Source organism: Epinephelus moara, chromosome 10, assembly GCF_006386435.1.
Source record: "Epinephelus moara isolate mb chromosome 10, YSFRI_EMoa_1.0, whole genome shotgun sequence".
NCBI classification, from domain to species: domain Eukaryota; kingdom Metazoa; phylum Chordata; class Actinopteri; order Perciformes; family Serranidae; genus Epinephelus; species Epinephelus moara.
In genome coordinates this window covers 30,440,110-30,463,306 of record NC_065515.1, presented here as the reverse complement: position 1 = coordinate 30,463,306, position 23,197 = coordinate 30,440,110, and the positions used below count along the sequence as shown (strand labels likewise).

Below are 23,197 nucleotides of genomic sequence, written 5' to 3'. Positions count from 1 at the left end.
GGCTGGTGATAGAAAGAGTAAAAAGAACGACTGATGTTATTTATGCATCTCAACAAAAAGAGAGAGAATCTAACAAATCATCCACACGAAAAGAGAGAAGGGAAGAATCAAAGGCTAAAACCAGAGGATGAAAAGGGAGAGATGAGAGAGAGACAGACGGAAAGGAACGGAGGAACAGATAGGAGCGGCCAGTGATTGGAATTATCTGAGGCCAGACACACTGTCACATGCACGTCTACAGATTTGCATGTTTATAAATTGGTGTCTCCAGCATGAGCAGTATGAGAGGTCATGTGTTGTCTTAAACAATCATTTGCACTCATGCTCACATCTGTACACAGATTTCTACCACAACAACTGCATCCATCAATCAGTGGAGGCTGATTTTTTTAAAGTCACTGGTCCTTTGAATTGAACTAGTATTTGATCCTCTTTGGTTCAAGCTGTTTCTTAGATAGGAAACCTGCGTCTTGGAGACTGTTTGTCAAGTGACTTCTTGGCATTTCTGGAACAAACCTGAACCCCTGAATGGGAAAACAGGTAAGACAAGAAGCATTTTTTCACTGTTCTTGTTCACTGTCATTCATCATTCATCAGTCATTTAAAAGTGACTTTTTTTAAGCTTTTGCCTACACATTTGACCTGTCTTGTTATGCACACCCTTATGCCTTAAGTGCATTGTTCAAATTGTCTTAACTTGAGAGAATTGGGCCGATAAAGGTGAATGTGTTTGTTTAAAACTGAGTTTTGTTGGGGACATTATTAGTTGTTGTAATTGTCACGTTTCATAATTACTGAAGTTACTCAAGCAGATTTCGTAAGGCCAGTGCTGCCTTATCACTGTTTAAATGCAGAGGTCAGTAGGAAAGACATGATGCAAGTGGCGTTCAAGGATCATGACCTCTGGACCTATCTGCACAACACAAGACTAAGCATACTGCAGTCAGGTATAAGTGTCTTGAGGTCAGCATGTAATCACTTGGCTGGAAATTCAGTGCAAATTTGATTCGTGTATGACTCTGAGTTCATCACAACATATTCAGTGCAGCAAAATACTGTCTTTTGTGTATCAGGTGGAAGTGGAAATAGTTCAGTGTTAGCAAAGATAATTAGAAACTGAATCTGGCAACAGGTGGGTTCTGGCTGACTAGAGAAAGAAATGAGAGCAAGCCTAGTGCAGTATTTTAATCAAAACACACAGACTGTTGTTTCTGAGTTAATTAGAGCCACTAATACATTTACAGCAAGGCAGTGTGTCCTCCGGGGAGATCAGTGCAACACTGGGTCAGGAAAGCAGCTCAGTGTGCCGCTTACCAAGTCTTTTATTTCGACAAAATCTAACTTGGGTGTGTGTGTGTTTGTGTGTGTGTGTACTATTCTCACTGAACTGACCCACTTCCTCAGAGTGGGACAGACCACAGGAGGGCAGAGGTTTTGAAAAGAGAATGTCTGAGAGAGAGATTTTGTGTACTTACATGGGACAGAAGGCCAGACTCTTGTGACACTCCTGCGACTCTTCCTCTTGTGGGGATGAGAGGAAGAGCCTGGCACAGATCTGTGGGAAAGACAGGAGAAGGTGTTTGGCCACAGTTAGCCTTTGTGCGTCTGCATAGTCACAATTACCAGTTACAGGAGAAGGTGTTTGCTGTAACTTATCATCTAACTGTAACTGATAACTCACATGGCCGCATTTTAATTCAGAAGCAGTCTGATGGCTTGCAGATTGTGAAGTGGGGCAGGATCAGATGAACAGCTCCATTTCGCCACATTTAGTTCTCCTCACCGTTAAAAATGCAGTCCAAAAAATATATTCATTTAAAAATGGGACTTTAAATCTGCTTTTGAGGTTTTGGTTTGTTTGTTTGTTTGTTTGTTTCTAAGTGGGGCTATATTAAGCTGTTTGAGCATGCACCACATCACATCACACCACACTATCAGAGTCTCATTTACATGCGAACACTGGCAACACTTGACTGGCTGGAATTAAACTTTTCCTCTACCCTATGATTAATTATATATACACAGTGCTGTAACTCAGAATTAGTTAGGACAATACGATGTCATCATGGGGAAACAATGAATTTGAAAAAGCGAATGTTGATCAGTGGTGCCATGCCTACCTTAATACAATTGCTGGCCCAGGCCCCTCTTGGGGAAAGTACTTGGATGGTGATATCACTGTCTTTAAGGGGCTACGGCATGCTCATTTAGGATAGCACAAAGGTGGTGGTATCTTGTGAAACTAGACAACCTAAGGCATCTATGGATAGTAACCATGTTGGTATATTTGTCGGTAAGGGGGATTAATACTGCTTCAGATTTATGCTAAATTTTGACGAGGAAACAACTGGCATGGCCAGTTAAGATATCTGAATATTGGGTTCTATGGGTACCCATGAGTCTCCCCTAAACTTGAGTAGGCCTTTTTTCTCCTTACGATCATTGTACTACCTTAAATTAAAGCTGTATATGTCTCTTTTTAAGGACAAGGACAATCAGCCCAATATGTATAGATACATAACACACTAAAATAGGATCGTTGTGGAACTCAAAATATTAGCCATACTGGTATAAGTCTATACTCATTGGATAATCAATAATATTAACTATAAAATAAGAAACCAAAGTCTATCAGTATGTGATTCCTTAATTCTCCATATTGACATAGTTCCCAACCAGTCCATTAACTTCAACAGCGTCATCACATTCCTGAAATTCGTTGATGGCTTTTGGTTTTGGTGTGTGACCCCCAAGGTTTTCAGTAGCCCCATCTGACCACCCCTGTGAAAAATTTCTGTTTGATTCTTGGGAAATAATCCAGATTATGAGGTTGCACAAGTAGTGTGTTCACAGAGCACAAAGTAGGCCACAAAACTAAAAAGACGTGACATTCTCTCTTCACCTTTGAACTAGCCCCACTGAAAACCCACTGCCCCAGTTCTGTCAACGTTATTGGTCTGTCATGAGAAGGTTAACATTGTGAGTTTCACAGTTTATCGGTACCTTATCAGAGGACTATGTAACTTCACTCTCACGTGGCACTTTTCCATTTTGCAGTGCCCCAGGGTGAGTTAAGGAGGTGGTGATATCACAAAACTCTCTGTTAAATGACTCCAAAAGACACACACAGCTTTAATGCTCTAACGCAGAACGAAGCGTAAAGGGAAGACATCAGTAAATGAATTCACTATAGTGCAAAATGAAATTCTTCATTCGACATTACATCAATGCAGACTAAAAAAGACAAACTTTATGATGTCACATTTATACCAAGTAAGAAATCAGCAAAAGGCTATTAGGGCCATCAATGGCATTTGGTATTTCCTTTAAAAGTGAATACAGTTTTCAGCACTGCAGTGTCACTCTAAATTCTTCACAAGACTTAAACCTCCTGCTCGCATCAACTCCGTCCACACAGCAGTGCCAGCCACGTGTTACTGCCAGGCCAAGATACCTAAAATATTCATAGTGTCCTTGTCAGAACACATTTATGCAGCCTCACTGAACAAATCTCTGTAGAATGGAAGAATGAAGGGGGCGCCAGAGTCTACAAGATGACTCAGCAAAACGAGTGTTCTTTGTGTTAGTGTCAGACAAAGCCAACACACGCACACACACACACATGCACGCACACACACACACAGATCAGAGATAAACCATCAAAAAGGGAGGATATTTAGCTGAAGACCTTTATCCTCCTTTGATATCTCTTTAGTTAACTGTCACATTTATAGAATTAAACAGCCATACTGACTGTTGTGGGGTAAAAAATAACGACCATAAAGCACTGGTTCAACAGCTGTGCTACAAAGGCCTTTCAAGGCAATTCAATACCACACATAAGCACCTCAGAAACCATGATAACCTGTGTCAATTTCTTCAGTTTCTTTCCCACTTTTTGGTCCCAATCCAATTCCTAAAAACACCTACTTAAGAAAATAAGTCAGGCTGCAGCCGGTTGGCTGCACTCCATTGCCTGTAATCACTATTTCCCTGTCTGAGACACCAGACACTGTGCTGAGAAGATGGACTGACTGCTTGCCAGGGATCTTCATTCACCTTTGCAGAATGCCCAAGTCAGACAGCCCAAAGGAGCTTTTGCAAAGACAAAACTTAGATTAGTGAATGAAAGACACTTTGAGATGAAGAACACTGCTGATTTGGGGTTTGCACTCTGTAATTCATGAACACAAGCCATAATTGTAAGGGCATTCATATTAGAATTTTCATAAGTATGTGTTTGGCAGTCACATGGAAGTTGCATACTGCTGCATCAGTGATGGCATGCACTGTATCTTATTTCAATTTGTTTTGTTGAAAGCATACATGCGAAACGACCTTAAAACTGTGACTCTCCCGCAACAATCCAGGCACACGTAGACACAGCTAAAAAAGAAATGGGGGTGAAATTTGATGCAGGTGACCATTCTTGGAAACCAGCCAATCACTTTCTTGTGAATGAGCCAGCAGTAACTTCTTTCACCTTGTCAGGAATGTCACCCCCACATGGATGGAAGCACAACGTGTCGTGATAATAATACCAGCACAAGAGATGTTATGAAGAGATTACGTTGTTTTGATGAACCTATTCTGCGCTGACCGGACCCCTGGCTTTGGATGTTAACACTGTGGTTTTCAACACAATGGTCAATGCTCTGCTGCTGTCACCTGGGCACATTCGATGCCAGGCTTTCACACAACACTTTGCATGCAGACAAATACACACACACACACACACACACACACACACACACACACACACACACACACACACACACACACGGCTGGCTGACACATTGGTATAGAGGCAATTTTTATCCTGTAATCTAATCAACTAAGCTCCATTCAGTCAGTGCAGGTGAATGGGTTCTTCTTAGTCCAGGTGACGTATGTGCAGTAGTGGTGTGAGTTGAGCCTGGATGTTCCTTCCTAATGGATATCAACCGACTTATGCCTGTGTGCTGTCATGACTCACAGATGCATGTAGAGGAGGATATGACAAATGGCAAGTAAATGTGGCACAGTGGCAGCATAAATTGAATAGCTAATGCAATCAAAAGACAGGAGACACAAAATGTAGAAGAGAGAATTCCATATAGACGTGACAAGCAAAAGGCGGAGGAGCAGTGCTTGCCCCGGGTGGACTTAACTCAGCAAGCGTCCACCCTCCTGAAGTGTCCTTGAGCAACATACTGAATCCTAGATGCAGTCAAGGGTGCTGTTTCATAGCTCACCTGCTCTCTGTCCTCACTCTTAGGGTCAAATCTTGACATTCATTACTTAGTACAATCAATCCAGAGATCTACTGCACTCAAATACAAGTTTAAGGCACTCCGCTACATGTCATAAAATATGGCTGATATCATCTACATTAATTTCTTTCTGCTTTCGGCCCTGTGCACCTTCATTTCCTATTTTATCTTATTTTAAATTTGTTTTATATTTCCTTATTTCCTTTTTCAAATGATCTGAATGCATGAGAATCCCTAAAGGTGGAGTCTCCGGGTTTTGACTAAATCCTTACTTTGCAATGAATACTCACAGTCCGTACTTTTTATTGATACATTTTGCTGCCACAATAAGCCTCTTGTTTAAATGCAATTTAATTTTTTTTCCACTACTCGATGAATGAAAAGACCCCATGCTTGATCATAAATGAAGCAAACAATTAATATTGTAAAGATTTTTTTTAATATACATATAAAGGATCTGGATCATTAAAATATGGATGGCTTACACTATCAGATTATAGTATACCTCAGTGAAATGTAACAAAACACATTTACTCTGGTAACAGTGCTTAAGTACAGTTTTGAGGAACTTGCACTCTACAAAGTTCACTACTTTCATTTTAGCTATATTATACCTCACTATTTCATTATTTGACATGCTACATGATGATAAAATTTCACACAGCCACTGATGAGCTTATTGATTAAGATGCTTTTTTATAGATAAGATGCATCAATAAAAATAATCCAGTGTAAAATATAACAACTCTTACAGGGGCTATTCCTTAAATAAATACAAAAAACAGTATGAATGCAGGACCTTCAATGAAGTGTTGTTACAATGTTGTATTCCCACTTATACTTAAGTAATTTGTGATTAAATCCTTAACTTGAGTACCCTACTTCTTCTACCACTGACTGTGTATATCAATATCATGATCTTTACATCGTCATTAGCAGCAATGGGATGCAACTAAGTATAATCACCCAAGACACTGTATTTAGATGGCCTACAATATTCAGTTACTTGTATGCCTACTGTAGTTATTTTCAATTTAAGCCACTTTATTCTTCTACTCCATTATATTTTGGAGGCAAATACTATTTAGTCCATTAAATCTATCTGGCAGCTTTAGTTTCCTTGCAAATTCATGTTAACAATATGAAATATAAATTAACAAACAAATAATGATAGAATATTAGAGATTAATGCGCCCAGCAGTAGCCTGGCAAATACAAGTTAAAATAGCCCCACATTTACCAGCTGCAACAATAAAGTAATATATGCATTTAATACTTATAATCATCTTGTAATATAGTATATATAATTCAAAAATAAGCCATTGTGCATGATAAGTCATTTTACATTTGATACTTTAGGTATATTTTTCAACTGTTGTAACCTATTGCTGCTTTCACTCAAGTGAAATTTATGACTACTTATTCCACCACTGGCCATTAGAAAGCTGATGTAATATAATTCCTGGATAAGTAAATAATTTACGATTAGACTTGGTTCTCTTTATACGTCGTCCATGGGAAACGTGCTCAAACTTCCCTGTGGCTGATTTAATCTTATCTTGTTTATTTATTTACTCGCCATAAATTGCCTCTGAGCTCCTCATATCATGCACCCGGTATTGCACCCTGGATTTCATCACTCTCACACATGACTGTAGGAGTGGGCGTTGTAGGACCGCCCACTGTCGATTGCGTCACAGGCAGCGTGGCGGTCGCACGGTTTTTGCCGGGAGCGCGCTTCCTCCGTCACCAACCGACCATTCTGGTCCAGACTAGAGCGAGAGTGGACGTGCTTCTCTTACTGAGAGGAAACAGACGCCTACTACCAGCCCAGCGAGCAGTGCCTGTAGCCGCGTTGCGTTTTTGCTTTAACCCGAACCAACCAACTCTGAAGTCGCATTAAATATGTCTAATATCGTTTGCTGTCAAACGCCTCAGGTAAGACATTTTTTCTGTCTTTTCAAGAAAAGAAAATGTCAAAGAGGAAATGCCGCCGTTTTACGTCTTTGTCGAGTAACGTTAACGTGGCTGTTTAAGGGTAGAGAAACCGTTAAATCTGTCATTGGTGTCACTGTATAATAATGTGTCCGCCTTTCTTTTAATTTCAGTTTAGAAAATATTAAGCCACCGACAGATGTTAATGTAATGCTTGTAGAGGTACCTCAGACTGGGTGGAAACTGCTGGAAATACCTATTGTAACGCTACAGGCGCGGACAATGTCACAAATCGCTTTCCGCATTTAGCTAACGTTAACTATAAGGACGCTGGTATTTAGCTTATATTGCCAGCTAACAAAATAGTAAAACCAGCCCTCACATTGAGCACGGACACGTACAAACGACTTCATGTATTTTTTGTGGTTCCGTTAAATAAATTGAGCCGATGTGGCTGTCTCATGCTCCCCATCCTAGCTAAGCAGCAGGTTGTCTCTAGCTAGAAGGCTAACATGCGGTAGCTTCCGAGCATGCCAAATCTCTCCATCTCTCTTTACGTTGCTAGCATGCTTCCAACTGGATGCCTAATGTTATCTCGCTTGTGTTACATTTTTTCTGCTCTTGTGATCCGTGCATAAGTCGAGTCATTCAGATTCTTGGGGGGGCTCTCGCTGCTGACCCAGTTTCTGGTGGCGGGATGTATGTAAAGGCTAGCTATATGACTCCTGGCACATCGCCAGACATCATGGCCCTGGCACATTACTCCAAAGGAGGAGGCAGGCAGATAAATGACATTGCACTGCAGCGAATAGATAAATAGGAGATACTGGGTGGGCAATTGTAAGACGTGCCCACTGGGGGATGACAGGGTGGGTAACGTAGCATGGGTACATCCTGTCCTTTACTCACCCTCCATATAGTGCCATACCGTGTCAGATCTAATGGGCTGTGACCAGTCTTAGCATAATGTTGACGCGCCACTGTTTCTGTCGACGTTGAGCAGTATTGACTGCACTGTATCGATTGTCTAGTAAAAAGGAAATTGTCTAGCCAATTCTTAACGTTTCAGATTTCCTTAAGTGCATTGCTTTATAGTGTCAGCCGGCTGCAGGTCGCCTTATACCATGGTAGTATTTGACCTACTGTGCGTTTAATCCGGTTTTGAGGCTGGCAACCACGTGGAAAATCCCCAAATACCATATGGTAGATGAGTGATTTTATGAAAACGGGGGAAAACATCTAGCAGGCTTATCCAGTAGATGATTAATAAAACATCCTTACTGTCTGAGTGGTCATGCTTTGGCATATTATCCTCCCTTTTACTTCATTCAGTGATACTGTCATGAGTTGCTTACGCGTAAAAATGTGGGGATTTTCTGGTTTCTCAGAACACATTTGACATCTTCCTCATTTTAATTTTTTTTTTTTCCATATGAGGTATCTCAGTTCTGCTGGTGCCTTGATTTATTTTTGTATTTTTATAGACACACAAGCAATACAGTGTTTACTGCCTCCTTCTTGTGCATTGTTAACGCCCTTAAAAGATCCCCTTGTTCTAGAAGTGTTAAATTTAAGCGGTATTTTTCCACACAGTAAAACTGGGTGAAATAGCACGCAATGCCGCTCTTCACCACTGGAGGGGTGTCTAACAAGCATTGATTGTTCAGTGTCAGGCCTGCACTTTTGTGACTGACTATTCAGTTGGAAAATGGACAGGGAAAATACATTCAGGGCTACTCTCTGTGACAAAGTTGTGAACAATCTCACTTGTTCTCTTTGGTGCCTTTGTTCTACTGCCTTTGTTGCCTGGTTTTCAAGCATATGCCCATATATCCACATTTACAGCTCACAAAGTCTGCAAAATCTGCCTGGCCTTTTTTTCTATACATGGATAACTGTATGCCTCGTCACTGACCCGATCTCTATGTTGTTATTTCTTCCTACTCGTTCTAGTTTTTGCACATGAATCTTGTATCCAGACATAAATCCTGAATTGCTGTTTGCTGGCTCCCAGAGAAACACTGGACATGGCGTAAGATTCTCTTATCAGTTTTAGAGAAGATTATTTTTTTAATCACAGCTGTGATCAAGGCGGCAACTCTGTAAAGAATTATCCAGAGAGTTGAAGGCATGGCTTGCCTGGGACAGTGTTGGATTTAGTGTGAGGTGGAGAAATGTGAAGGGAAGAAGGCAACAGGCGAGCGTGGTGGACCCAGCCATGTGGAGGAGTTGAGCTCTTGAGCCTTCACAAGAAGTCTTCTGCCAGATGTTGCATAACCACTCAAAAGTGGGTCAGTGTTCCCTCCATCCACACACACCCGGTGAATTATAGTTTTCCATGCCAGCCTTGCTATAACTGCTGTGCAGTGCAATACAAAAAGACCGTATTATAGCATGTGCCGTCGTGCTTGAGCATTTACCCATAAAAATCTCTGACTCACACCCCAGCAGTCTTAGCTTGGTTAGTTTTACACATCCGCCTTTTACACGTCTTTGCCAAACCTAAAGAAGTTGTGCAGCATGTCATGTACGTGTGTTCAGGGTGTTAACTTTAACACTGTACATGATTAGCATCTTTCTAGATGGCATGCTCTCAGACAACACTCATTAGATGGTGATTGTTGTGAAATATAACAAGGTACAAATTACAAGGTACTTTTTAGGGCAACGCAGTCAATTCCATAGTGTTTATATTTACCTTTCTTAAGGCATTTTTTGTCCTTATTGTCCTTTTGCATCGCGCTGTGTAAGTGTTGTCAAAAGGATTAAGAAAAAAGCTAAATGCATTCAGAGGCTAAGTAATCCAATCTGAACATTATTTCTCCTTTTTTCTTCCAGATACTTGACTTATGATTATTAAATTCACACTGTGCGCTTTTGAGTTTAGTAGGTCACTGGATTGAGTATTCTGTGATTTTATTTATTTATTTATTTATTTTGGTCGATCTGGCAAAGTGCACATGTATTTTTGCTTTGTGGGTGTTTTAAATATTGGATTGATGTTAGTTTGTGGGATATTTGGCATACAAATCACAGCCATGCATAATGTTAAGTGTGGGAAGGGTGATATGTACGGTTAGCTTTTGGCGCCTAACTGGCATTGTGATTTACTTGTTCAACCAGTTGTTTGGCACCTTTTTCACAAATGTAGTTGCTGTTATTAGGGATTATCTACTGAAAAGGCATAACTCAGGGCAAGAAATGAATTGTTGCTTAATTGAAAATGTGCTGATATCTTGCTATGTCAGACCTTTTTTTTTTAGCTGAGATGTTCCAGAAACATAATATTTCATTATAAAAGTGCCATTCAGACATGACCTTAGGTATGCAAGATTGTGTTTGTTTACCTTTCCTTCAAACCATCTGACTGTGGATAAAATGGTTATAGAGCAGCATACAAAGAGCATAGTGTTTGTCTGCCTTGGTGTCACTCTGTCTTTCACATTGTCTGTATCATGCTTGATGCAGCATAAGTCTACCCATGGATTGTGCACAGAGCAACTAGACCTGAAACGGTGCTAGATAAAGCTCCTGCAAGGCTTAAGATACTTTTAAAAAATCAAAAGTGTTTGTTTTTATATTTTTGTGGTGTGCCTGACAAGGAAATGGTCATTTCCCTCCCAGAGTCGTGTTCCTTTGAGGAGTAGAGGCCTGTTTTCATATGTTACAAGGTTTCAGGCTTCGTTATTGACAAGTATTGTACTAATGTTGTAAATTCTGCACAAAAACTAGAGGATTTTACTGAAAAATTCTCGCATGGTGCTACTGAATGTGCCACTGACAGCAGCTAGAGTCACAAGTACACTATAAGCGCAGCAGTTGAGTAAATCACAGCTTTTTCTAATGAGTTAGAATCGCATGCGAGTTGGATACAGACCCCAGGCACGAAGCTAGGCTACCCAAGAAAGCCTTGTCACATGGAGTGTGGATACAGTTTCAGACTATGGGCAGCTGCTGTGGTCTGTCTTGTCCTCTCTCCCCATTTGGTATAGTGATAAAACTGTTGGGACTGCAGTGTAATTTATTTTCAAAGCTTAAAACCACAGATGTCAAGTGGTGAGGTGGTTAGGCATGGAATTATATCTGTTGTGTTAATTCATCTGATTGGTACAAGTAAGCTCTGTGTGATTTAGTTTGGCTCAGTTTGGGCTGCCAGAGGCTTTACTGCTAGTAAAATCCAAACTCTTTAATAGCAGTATAAAATATCTTGATGGAGAGATAAGGGATGATCTCTATTGGATGTGACCTGCAAGTGTGGGTGGGTGGGGCTTGTGGATCAGTGTTACATGGTATATGGAGAACTATGATGGCCTACCACAATTCATAGCAATAGGTAACAGACCATCACTGTATCTTAACAATTGACTGGCTGTGGAAACTCTTGTCACAAGTTGTTCCCTCCTGCCTTTACCTTATAGGTCAGTGCTTGAATGAGAAGGGTTCCTATAGGGAGGAGCCAGTCATAGGGGCTTGTTGGATAAGAGAGTTGGAGTGAGGTTGCTTCAGAGAGAGTGGAGACAGAGCTCAAGGCATGAGAGGGATTAAATGGTCTTGCTCGGCCCGGTGGGACGCATCAGCAGGTGTGGAGATTTAAAGCGCTAAATGGAGGGTGTTGTAAGGAAGGAGTATCACAGGCATGGGCTTAGCTACAGCACTGTACGCCTTTTGGTTAACAGCATGTTTGGATAAATGGCTGAATTCCAGTTTTCTTCCTGAATTCAACAAGGGTAACGTGATCAGATGATGTGACCAATGTATCTTGAATCAGATAACCTTTTCTTTAATTTTGCATGCATGTGGAGGATATGAAAACATTATGTATTCAACTGCAAAATGGCTTGTGAGAGAGTAGAGAAGTGTTCTCAGCTGCCATCTCGTGCTCAAGGTTGCCTTGATTTACCATGTGGAACTGACTCATGCTAGCATTGCACTGGTGCCAAGAACAGGCAGCATCAATTTCAGGATTAGCCATTTGCCCTCTCTCCAGTTAAACAAACAAAACAAAACTCATGTTTCTTTTTCTCCTTTTTCCTAGGTTATAATGTATGACCAACACAGAATAAGTACAACTCTATAGCCAACGGGATCTCGAGGACTTGATTACAGTCGCTTCAAGCCTGATAGTTTGTCCGTGCGGCTGCTCCCCTTCTCCCTTCTGCTCACGCCCGTCTAGTCAACTGGCAGTTCTTCTAACAACTTCCCATCCCTCTCCTTGGGTGAAGAAGACTTGAGTTCAACTGTGATCTGAGTCTGCTTTGCCTATTGCCTACCTTCGGTTCTACTCTCAGCATTGGTGCTTCCCTGGATTTGTATTATTCTCTATTAGGTAAGGCCATGATTAATGCATAGGACAGAATATAATACACAGTGCACAATACAGGCACCCAATCCTAATCCTCACTCTGGTCATCAATTAATAAACCAGCTATTACAGTGTTGCACGGCTGAAAGCATGTTGGACAGAATGCAGAAGACAAGCATGCCAAGTATTATTGCTTCACTTGGCAGACATTTAATTCTGTCTTTTTTTTCTTTCTTTCTTTTTTTTAACCTTTCCTCTGCAGACACACCATCAAAATTCACCAAGATGATTCCAAACGGTTATTTGATCTTTGAGGATGAAAGTTTCCTGGATTCCACCGTGGCCAAAATGAATGCTCTGAGAAAGAGCGGTCAGTTCTGTGATGTTAGACTGCAGGTATGGTTAATGGAAACACTCACTGTCACACTTTCTCAGAGAAGCTACACAGTCACTCTGTGAAACATAAGAGGTTATGGTGCACCGTAGGGGATAAAATGACTCGCGTGTTTATTGAATACAAAACAGTTTGAGATGCACAATATGTCAATACAAACTGTGGGGCTAATTGTATCTGTGTGTATGTACAGTGGAATTTAGAACAAACCACATAGTTGAGTGGGTCTGAATGATGACTGGTATGTGTGTGTGAAATGTGAGTCATTCCACACATAGAAACAAGAAAAAGATTTACTTCACTGTTTCCTGTTTTGTTTCCGTTGCTCTCTTATCTCAAGTATGAGAACCTGTTCCCACCCTTTGTATAATACAGACCTGTTAGAGACTTGTGCAGCCAGTCAGGAATATACATTTAGATATTGCCAGTTAGGCACAAGGGAATTAAATGGCTTTGATTTTTAACTTTTAATGATGTTGCTTTTTATTACAAACATTTTCTCAATTAACATTGGGTTTGTTTCTTTAGTTTCCTTTAATGCTGAGACACAAATATCATGTAGAAACTCACAGACATCCTAACGGTGTGTGTTCTTCTCTCTTGCTCTCTTTGTCCAGGTGTGTGGTCATGAGTTGATGGCTCACCGTGCTGTTCTGGCTTGCTGCAGTCCCTACCTGTTTGAGATCTTCAACAGTGACGTTGAGCCTCATGGAGTCTCGCATGTCACTTTTGAGGACTTGGACCCAGAGGCTGTGGAGATCTTGCTCAATTACGCCTATACTGCCCAGTTAGTAACTCTTTTGCCTTTGACCCTTTCGTATCACAGCAAAATTTTAACTTTTGCAAATGATTGCCAACCTCTTATTCTTTTTGTCCTCTATGTGCAACACAGGCTAAAGGCAGACAAGGAACTGGTCAAGGAAGTTTACTCTGCAGCCAAACGGTTCAAGATGGAGCGAGTCAAACAGGTATGTTTTTAATCACACTCACTTCCCCAATGTCACAATTAAGGTCACATGTGATTTTTACAGGTGACAAGGAACTCATTAACTTTAACATATCCCACTCCTCAGATTTGTGGCGACTACCTGCTGACTAAAATGGATTCCCAGAGTGCCATCTCTTTTCGTAACTTTGCCAGCTCCATGGGAGATACCAGAGTTTTGGCCAAGGTGGACGCCTTCATCCAAGACCATCTACTGGAAGTGTCTGAACAGGAGGACTTCCTCAAACTTCCCCGCCTAAAGGTACTATCTTAAATTAACACACATGCAGTAATGTTTCCAAGTATTTTCTAGTCAGTTGAAGTGGTACCAGTAAGTTATACATGATTTGGCAGAATTGGGGCCATCCCTGATTATGAAGCTACAAGACAACACAGGTTGGAACTTGACTCTTCTAGTCCCCCTTTGTTCCTGCACTAAAACTACCTAGCGTAGGTGGTCTTAAGCTGAATAGCATACACTGGAATAAGCTTTTTATTTTTAGCTCTCTGACTTTGACACAAGATTAACAATGCTTATAGTATGAGGGAGTGCCTCTTATAGATTTCCCTGCTGCTAAATCCTGCTGAGAATGTATTTAGGGCAGAGACTTAAAACATATTCTAACATAGGCGGGCTATAGTGTATAGGCATTTGTTCAACACGAGGACTCCACCAAGTACACTAGGAATAAATCAAATGAAGTTGTTAGAAGGGAAAACAAACATGCAAGCTGTTGGGCCTCCACTACGCTTTTCCCAAAGGTAGTGTAAAAGAAGTTGACATAGCCACTGTGACGTCACCAATTAGTTTGTCGACTGCCGTTTTGAAGCGAGTTTAGCATATTGTTTATTTGGAGCCAGAAGTGACTGTGGAGAAGTGAGGGACCCAAGGACACGATGCACACCGACCTATACAGGCAACCTGACAGAGTCTGACTCATAGTTAGGCAATGCAGAACCGTCACTTACAAAATTGATGATGAAAACAAAAGGTCACGGCTATTTAAATGTACTCGGTGCCATGGGTGCGTATTGCTATGCCTCTATCCTGATTGACAGATTGCTGTTTTAGTAACTTGTCAATCACAAGGTAGCCACGCCCTAAAGCGTACCTGCTTTGTCAAGTGTTTTACTGTAAATGGGACCTTAATTTACAAAGTGAACATAATGCTGTATTAAAGAAAACCTGAAACTAGTGGCTGAGACCATAAACTCACCATAAACCCTGTGCTGGCCTTTAGTAAGAACGTGGGTTGATGGTACTTTGGCATTGGCTTCACTTTTCAGACTGTGAGGCGACATCCTCTTCTTTCACACTGTCTATCTGATTTGGGCACTTTCAGATACTAAATGAAAAAATGTTTAATTACAAAAATGTGGTAAAATTGTTTGGTTTGTTGCGGCCCCTGTTGGGAGTGAAAGATCTAATGGATAATAAGGTGAACCACAAACTGGACCTGTAGCGATTATTATGAGCCTACAGAATTTCAGTTGGAGCACTTCAAATACATTTCAGGCAGTGATTAATGTTTTAAAAATTTGCACCAGCAGGGTGTCCGCGGGGTCTTAAGAAGTATTAAAAGTTGATAGATCAAATGTCGGAAAATTAAGGCCCTTTAAAAAGTATCAAAAAGTCTTAATCGCGATTTTATGAAGTATTATATTTTCTTGGCATTCAAGCTTTGACAAAAGTATCCATGAATGTATAATTTATTTTCCTCCTCGCGACTATTACAAACAACGATGTGTAGGTAGGCACAGTCGGACTGCCACTCGGGGCCGTGCACGTACCTGTGCGACATCACGCGACGGGGCACGTCCAGGCGCCAAACAGAGGAGCAAAAGACAATAAAAAATGGGGAAAGGCAAGTTTGCTGACTCCTTGCTGGAGATGCCGGAGTTTAAAGATTGGATAAAGACGGTTGAAGGTACCAACCGGGAAGCCTATTGCAAATACTGCAAAAAAGATAAGCGTAGCCTCAATGGTAATAAATGCAGTTAAATACCACATGCAAGGGGCTAGCCATAAGGCTGCCGTTGGCTACAGAGAGCGGCAGCTCTCCATTTCAAGTTCCTGCAGTCCTCCAGTGCCACGACCAGGTAACGTAAGTTAAAGATGTGTTGCTGCTAATGACAGCTTGAAGTGGCGATGAGGTCTTAAGGTCTTAAAAAAAGTCTTAAAAAGGTATTGAAATTAACCTCAAGATTCCTGCATATACACTGACCAGGAGCTTACTGGTTTGTTGAGTGGTGTGGGTGGTTCCCAAGCAACTTAATATGATACTAAGGCAAATCTTGCCTCTGTGGCAAAGTTAAGGGATTATACAGGTAATGAATCAGGTGTACCTCATTCTCAGGTAAATTAGTAATCAGTGAAGATCAAGTTTTCCAGTAAACAATAAGGGTCCAGGTATTAGATTCTTCAGTCAAGCAGTCACTTTATCTTACTGTGTGTAAATCTAACTCCTGTTTCATCCCTTTGTGTGTTTACAGTTAGAAGTAATGCTAGAAGACAACCTGACCCTGCCAAGCAACGGCAAGCTCTACTCGAAGGTTCTCAACTGGGTGCAGCGTAGCCTTTGGGAGAACGGAGACCAACTGGAACGACTGATGGAGGAAGTGAGTACCAGGGCCTGTAGTCTCACCTCTCAGACTGATCTTCATTCATACCCTGCCCTTTGCTCTCCCTCTGACTCCTGTTTTTGACGTTAAGAAGTCATTAAGGGGGCTGAAGTAGAAGTAGCATGCCACTGTCATGCTGCTATGTCAGGATTGTTCTTTTTTTTTCCTCTGATTTGTTGAGGTTTTTGCAGTAAGAAACTCTGTACCCCTGAACCATACTACAAATTAGAGGTGAGCCAAAAAGAGCTGCTGTTTGCTCTTGTTTATTGTCTCCGCTGTTCTCTTTTTGGTTATGTGGTTGGTTTACATTCAACCCTATCTGAGTATAACAGGGCTCTTCATCTGTGAAACACTAAAACGCAGGTTCTCAAAGGTGTGACCCTTGATTCTACTGTCTCACTGCCACTTTACTATCTGAACAGGTGCGTGTTTGTTGCTCCAGCACTAACAGTCACTCCTCCCCGTTGATTTATCTCTCTGTAGGTTTATTAGCAGCAGCAGGAGACCAGACTGAAGAGCCAGGACTGAGCCACCAGGGTAATGAGTCAGAGAAAAGAGAGGGAGGAGAGGAGCACTACTGCCTCTCAGCAGCCCCTCTTTGCAGCCAAGCAACACTGTGCTCCCATCTGTCCATACCACATATACAGATGCATCCCACATATGCAGATGCATCCCATTTCTGCGTTCACCAAAATACATTGCTCACAAACCTTTAGCGATAAATACATCTAATTGAATGTCCATTTACTCATAACAGTATAGTCTCATACAGGCCTACTTATCCACTGACACATTCAAGAAAATTTTAAATTACAGACGAATGATTAACCATTCAGGTAAAATTATAAATTTCAGCAACTTTTTTATTAAATTACAGAAGCCCCTGCTTTTTTCCCTCATTTTCTAAAACGTGCCCTTCAGATGGGCAACTGAGGAGCTTCATCACATATTCTCGTAGTATTATTTTGTCTGGCCCCAACAGAACATTACGTGGTTTTAATTTTATTTTTGGATTTAATCTTTTAATGAGTACTGTTTAAGATGAGCTTAATAGTTGTTACAACAGCGCTGTCTTTAGTCATCTGGATTTGACTGCCTATTGTGGCTGTCATCACAATGACCAGCTTGTTCAGCTAAAGGACCGGTTTCCAAGCAGCAGAGGTGGAAAGAGGGCTACATGCAGCCCCCCCTCTTCCTCCTCCTCCTCCTCCTTCTCTTCATTCTTCACAGAAGATCTTTCCAGATGCAGCCTCTCATTCTTCACCAGCTCCCTCTTTTTTTTTAGATGCAAATTAAGGAGAGCCACTGTCAGATACCTTCTTGAGCTCAAACACTTAACCCACTCTGTGCAGTGGCAGCAGTGTGTGTCTTTTTAAAGGAAGCTTTCCATCCAAGCAACAGAAGATCCAGGCCGTTCGTCCCTTCCCCCCTCTTCCTCTTCACAGCACTGCTACCCTCCTCCTCCTCCTCCTCCCCCCCACTTCCTCCCTCCCCCCCTTTTGCTGGGGTTCTCAGTGTGTTGCCATGGAGACAGCCACATGGGTATGTTGTTCCTGTTTGTCTTTCAGGTGCAAACGCTGTACTACTCACCTGACCATAAGCTGGTGGATGGAGGGCTGATGATTGATGGGCACTGTGAGGTGTTTGGTGGCGAGGAGGACCACCTTCAGTTTGTGCAGGTACTCAACAGCTTGTGCCTGGCTTCACTGTAATGAAGTCTCTACCACATTTTGCTTTGGCAGTGTGTAGCCTTATTATACAGTTTGCCTGGCCATGCATAAAAACACTACACAGCCTGTGCCTGGCAAGAAGTAGATATGGCTCATTTAATACCAAATTTAGCCACAATGCAATGTCAGTAGATTAGCAAGAAATGACCTATGATACCTGCCTGGCTATGCTGTTGAGCATATATGAAAACCACACTTTGATCTTTAAGATAACGTCAACCAGTTGAATGCAGTAATGGCTGCTCCAGCTTTTACCCTCTATTCTGAGTTGTGACTAACCTGTGTGTTGTTAGATCTGATTGTATTGTGGTCCGAGACTGTAGTTTGCGGTGCTGTGTTGTTGGCTTCAGGTGATGTGAGATTTCAATACATACTCGATAAAAACCTCTATATTAGACCAGCTGGATCAAAGTGTACTTTGTGGGGTATGTTTACCTGGTGTTGTGGCCAGTGGTGGGCCTGTGGTGCAAGCTTGGCTTCTGTAGCTGCACTGTGCTCTTGCAGAAGAAACCCATACGGGAGAGCGCCCAGAGACAGATGAGCTGCAGCTCCTCAGGAAGCCTGTCGCCCTCCAACCAAGCAGCAAATGCCCCGAAACAGCCCGGCAGGAGAGAGTGGAAGTACATCGCCTCTGAGAAGACCACAAGTACGTTTGTGCATGTGATTTTTCACAGTACAATCAGAAATATTTTCTTTGAATATATTTTGTGCACAAGTCTCTCACATGCTGCTCGATAAAATTAGACGAGATTGAGGTCAGAAGTCTGTTGACTTCAAGATTAGACAACTTGACTTGAAGGGACATAGAATCTGAATTCTGAGCTTGATCTTTAAACTTTTTCTCCTCACGTGGCTCTAAACAATCTCCAATTTTATCCGTAGACAACAACTACCTGTGTCTGGCTGTGCTGGACGGTATGTTGTGTGTGATCTTCTTGCACGGTCGCAGCAGCCCTCAGACCTCTCCCTCTGCCACCCCCTGCCTGATGAAGAGCCTCAGCTTCGAGGCCCAGCCCGAGGAGTTGGAGGAGCAGCCGCTCTCACCCATGCATTATGCTCGCTCTGGCCTGGGCACTGCAGCTCTGAATGGAAAACTCATCGCAGCAGGTTAGCACTAAACAGGGTTAGAGTAGAAGACTGTATCATGTGTAAGGTGAATAACTGGCGCTACAAGGAGGTCGGGGTACATAAGAAGCTACATGCTTCTCTCTTGACTTCATCTCGATGTTCCTGCAGGAGGCTACAACAGAGAAGAGTGTCTGAGGACTGTGGAGTGTTACGACCCCAACGAGGACAGCTGGACCTTCATTGCTCCCATGCGGACTCCAAGGGCTCGATTCCAGATGGCTGTGCTCATGGTACAGTTTACTATTAATCTTTATCTCACATTTATTGACTCTGCAGTGAAGTGACATTTTTACTGTTGTCATAGAAATACACCTATTTAATACTTACACAGGTTTTAGTTGGCTTGTGCAAATACATACATGCTTCCCTGCTCCCTGCCCAATTAATTGTTTCTAAATTACCTTAATGTCAATAGGTTGTTGTAGTTCCAAATCAAACTTTAAATGTGAGTGTTTAGGTGTCAGGTTGCTGCATCATAATCATCTTCATCCTCTAATGACTCGTATATATTTACCTCACAGGGTCAGCTGTACGTGATTGGAGGTTCAAATGGACACTCTGATGAGCTGAGCTCCGGGGAGATGTACGATCCACATGCTGATGAATGGACTCAAGTGCCAGAGCTGAGGACAAACCGCTGCAATGCAGGTCAGTCCCTCCTGCAAGGGTTTATGATTTTGTTGAATTTAACGATTTTATCCAGGAAAATGCTTCAATAAAGTAGCCTTCTTGTTACTGACTGAAGCCAGTTTGCTTTTTTAGCTCATCCCTGCCCTCTCTGTTTAAAGGTGTCTGCTCATTGAACAACAAACTCTATGTTGTTGGAGGGTCGGACCCCTGCGGGCAGAAGGGCCTGAAGAACTGTGATGCTTTTGACCCTGTGACCAAAACCTGGTCCAACTGTGCCTCCCTTAACATCAGTATGTGTCCACACAGTCCCACATACACTCACAGTCTTCCATTTATCTACATATCACATGGTCTAACCTTAAGCACAAAGCTGAATGTCTTTTTCAGAGGGCTAACAAATGTCTGTCTTTCACATAAAGCTTTAATTATTCCCTCTGGGGAGCTGGATTATTAGAGCAGAGAGTACATTATGTTAAGAACGAGACCAAAAGAAGGATAACAGTTAATCAGAACAGCTTGTGCTCTTGTAATATTTGCAACTGGAGGGGAAATGGGAAAGTTGTATTCATTAAGTAAATTTGTTTTCAGGGAGGCACCAGGCAGCCGTGTGTGAGTTGGAGGGCTTCATGTACGTGATTGGAGGGGCGGAGTCGTGGAACTGCCTGAACACTGTGGAACGCTACAACCCCGAGAATAACACCTGGACCCTGATAGCCCCCATGAATGTGGCTCGCAGGGGGGCCGCCGTCGCTGTCCATGCAGGTAAGGCCACAACCACAAACAGGTGTGATGACGTTAGAATCAGCCGCAGTTCTTTGGCAGCTTCTTCAGTGTGTGCATGGTGCAAGAACATCATGCTATGTGGGAAACTGACGTCTTATCAACGTGCTGACAAGAAGCAAAGTGTTAGAAATTTAAATTTTGGGTGATTCAGTTCTTGCGCAGAACACAGTGATTTAGTCATCCTGCTAATACTGTCTCTCACTCTGTCCAGGCAAACTGTTTGTCGTTGGCGGCTTCGATGGCTCCCACGCGCTCCGTTGTGTGGAGGTGTACGACCCCGCCCGCAATGAGTGGAGGATGATGGGTAGCATGACATCTTCACGCAGCAATGCGGGCGTTGCCATCCTGGGAGAAACCATCTACGCTGTGGGCGGCTTTGACGGAAACGAGTTCCTCAACACGTTGGAGGTGTACAACCTCGAGACGGACGAGTGGAACGACTGCACCAAGGCCCCGTCTCCCCTCTCTGAGTGAAGGGGGGGGGAACAGGGAGGTGGGAGGAGCAGAAGGGAGGGAGGGGGGTTGGGGAGTTTCACAGTGCTTCACCTTTTTCCAAACTAACAGGCTTAGTGACGTAATCGTGTTTCGTGATGTTCTGTGTGTGTGTATGAGCGGATATGTGTGGGTGGGGGTGGGGATTGTTGGGATGAGGGGTCTTCAGTGAAGACTGGCTTATATATGACGAGTGGGGGGGTGGGGGGGGTTAGTTGCCCAAAGCAACATGACGCCTTTGCATATTGCATATGTTTTTTTGTGCTGTATATATTTTGTTTCTTCCTCATTTTTGTCATATGCCAACATTTAATACACATTTAGTGCTTTTCTTTTTCTCTTAGAGTTGAAAGGTTTCACTTTGAGGGTTTTCAGATGAGCTCGCAGTTATTGGTCACTTGGAAGGTGGCAGTATGGTGTGGTGACAATTGACTTTTGAAAGTTCTAAGTTTTATTTAAGAATATTTCTGTTGTGGAAATGTAATTTTGCTCACATATTTAAAGGTCAGTGGTTTGAAGCCTTACTCAGAGTGCGAGTTGATAAACACCTGTCATGGCTTTTTGTGTCATTTTAAACAAGCTGGATTGCTTTTTGAATCTTAAATGATGGCCTTTTTTATATTTTTTATACACTGCTGATTTACCGATATAATAAAATAAAGTAGTAGCAGACAGCTTAAAGTCAATGAATCTAACCAGTGCCAGTTTTAGTTAATTTTTTGTGCACACACACCACACGCACAACCATGCTTCTGCTAACCAAACTTTTGTTATTGTGATTTAACTAATTGATGTATGTAGAGATGCAGTTTACTGAAGATCCTTTTTTTTTCTTTTGTGTTTTAAAGTGTCAGGCATTGGCAGATTCTTCTGGAAGGAATATTAGAACGAGATAATTATCACATTTGTAACATTTCTTAATTAATAAATCATTAAATCTAATATTTGTCTCCAGCCTGCTTCCTAATTGTTTGTCATTAAGCGATGATAGGCAATAACTTGGGTTAATATATAGGTTTGTACTTGTGCCCGGACTGATGGGTTTTTAACCGAGGAGGGCAATAAACATTAAAGAGCGGTCTGGTCGTGATTGCATTATAAGCGTCAGCATTTTTAAGTTGGCAGCTGAGCCAGGTGCTTCAAGCCCAGCTTCCAACAGCTGATCTGCTGACCCTAAATTTAGATTTTACTGCAGCCTCATCTCCCCCACGTTCCGCATTTACCGTCAAGTAATTACGGTGTCCTGGTCACTGCTGTCTAAGCTTTCATTGCCACCGTTCTCCTCGGGGGACTACCACACTAAGCCAGGTTTTTTTTCTGCTCCTCTAAGTGTCTTTTAGAAGAGATTATCCTAAGCTGGCTAACAGACCTCAGCAGGAAGGGACGACGCTGGTCATCGCAGGCTGCGGGAGTGTTGAAAGGGGACCAGCTGCATCTGCATGACCTCAAACATCACTGACTGCCAGACAGTGTATTAAATCCCTACCCTGCGCTCATTCACGAGTTAGACTCAGATAATCTCTGCTGACACACCTGACAGTCTCAAAAAAGGCACCAGATGGACCATGTGCTACAGGAAGTGAGGACTAAATACTTGGACAGCGATGAGTCTGTCCAAGTAGTTTAGGTTTTTGCTTTGCCACATCTATGAATGTCCAGCCACCCTTCTCCTTTACAGTTAATTGGGAACAAGTTTTGCTGGCTTCCTCTTACAGATTCATACAACCCTTGGATGGCTGAGACTGAACTAAAGAGGTGATAAATTAAAAAAGAAAGGGCATAACCCATTGTAAAAATGTGAAGGCAACTAAGCATGCTATTCACTATTTACAACCAGCACAGGAAACCAAATGTAGACATAAGCATTCTAAGACAAAAATGTAAGAGAAGATAAAACTGCTGGTTATTTCTCTGTGGAAATTTCCATCATAATCAGCAATCTAG

The 23,197-nt window shown here is 42.1% G+C and overlaps 1 protein-coding gene across 3 annotated transcripts; it reads left to right on the top strand.

Moving 5' to 3' along the window:
• Positions 1–337: 337 nt before the first annotated feature.
• ivns1abpa (influenza virus NS1A binding protein a) lies at positions 338–22,195 on the top strand. 3 transcript variants are annotated; one of them, XM_050054290.1, is made up of 15 exons: positions 338–540; positions 12,223–12,513; positions 12,752–12,885; positions 13,501–13,670; positions 13,776–13,851; positions 13,957–14,130; positions 16,362–16,487; positions 18,059–18,169; positions 18,725–18,866; positions 19,103–19,327; positions 19,457–19,578; positions 19,870–19,996; positions 20,137–20,268; positions 20,567–20,740; positions 20,973–22,195. In XM_050054290.1, exons 3-15 carry the CDS (start codon positions 12,775–12,777, stop codon positions 21,233–21,235), a joined length of 1,953 nt encoding a protein of 650 aa, XP_049910247.1. In that variant the 5' UTR covers positions 338–540; positions 12,223–12,513; positions 12,752–12,774; the 3' UTR covers positions 21,236–22,195. The 3 variants fall into 3 exon arrangements, with proteins under 3 accessions (XP_049910247.1, XP_049910245.1, XP_049910246.1); XM_050054288.1 differs by lacking the exon at positions 338–540 and adding an exon at positions 7,004–7,190; XM_050054289.1 differs by lacking the exon at positions 338–540 and adding an exon at positions 11,644–11,767.
• Positions 22,196–23,197: the final 1,002 nt, after the last annotated feature.

Bases quoted from the DNA above. Each gene is read 5' to 3' on its own strand.
- ivns1abpa (XM_050054290.1), top strand. From the start codon at position 12,775: ATGATTCCAAACGGTTATTTGATCTTTGAGGATGAAAGTTTCCTGGAT. The intron at 14,131-16,361 runs GTACTATCTTAA...GTGTGTTTACAG, and splicing joins TCAAACTTCCCCGCCTAAAG to TTAGAAGTAATGCTAGAAGA. The intron at 20,741-20,972 runs GTAAGGCCACAA...CACTCTGTCCAG, and splicing joins CGCCGTCGCTGTCCATGCAG to GCAAACTGTTTGTCGTTGGC.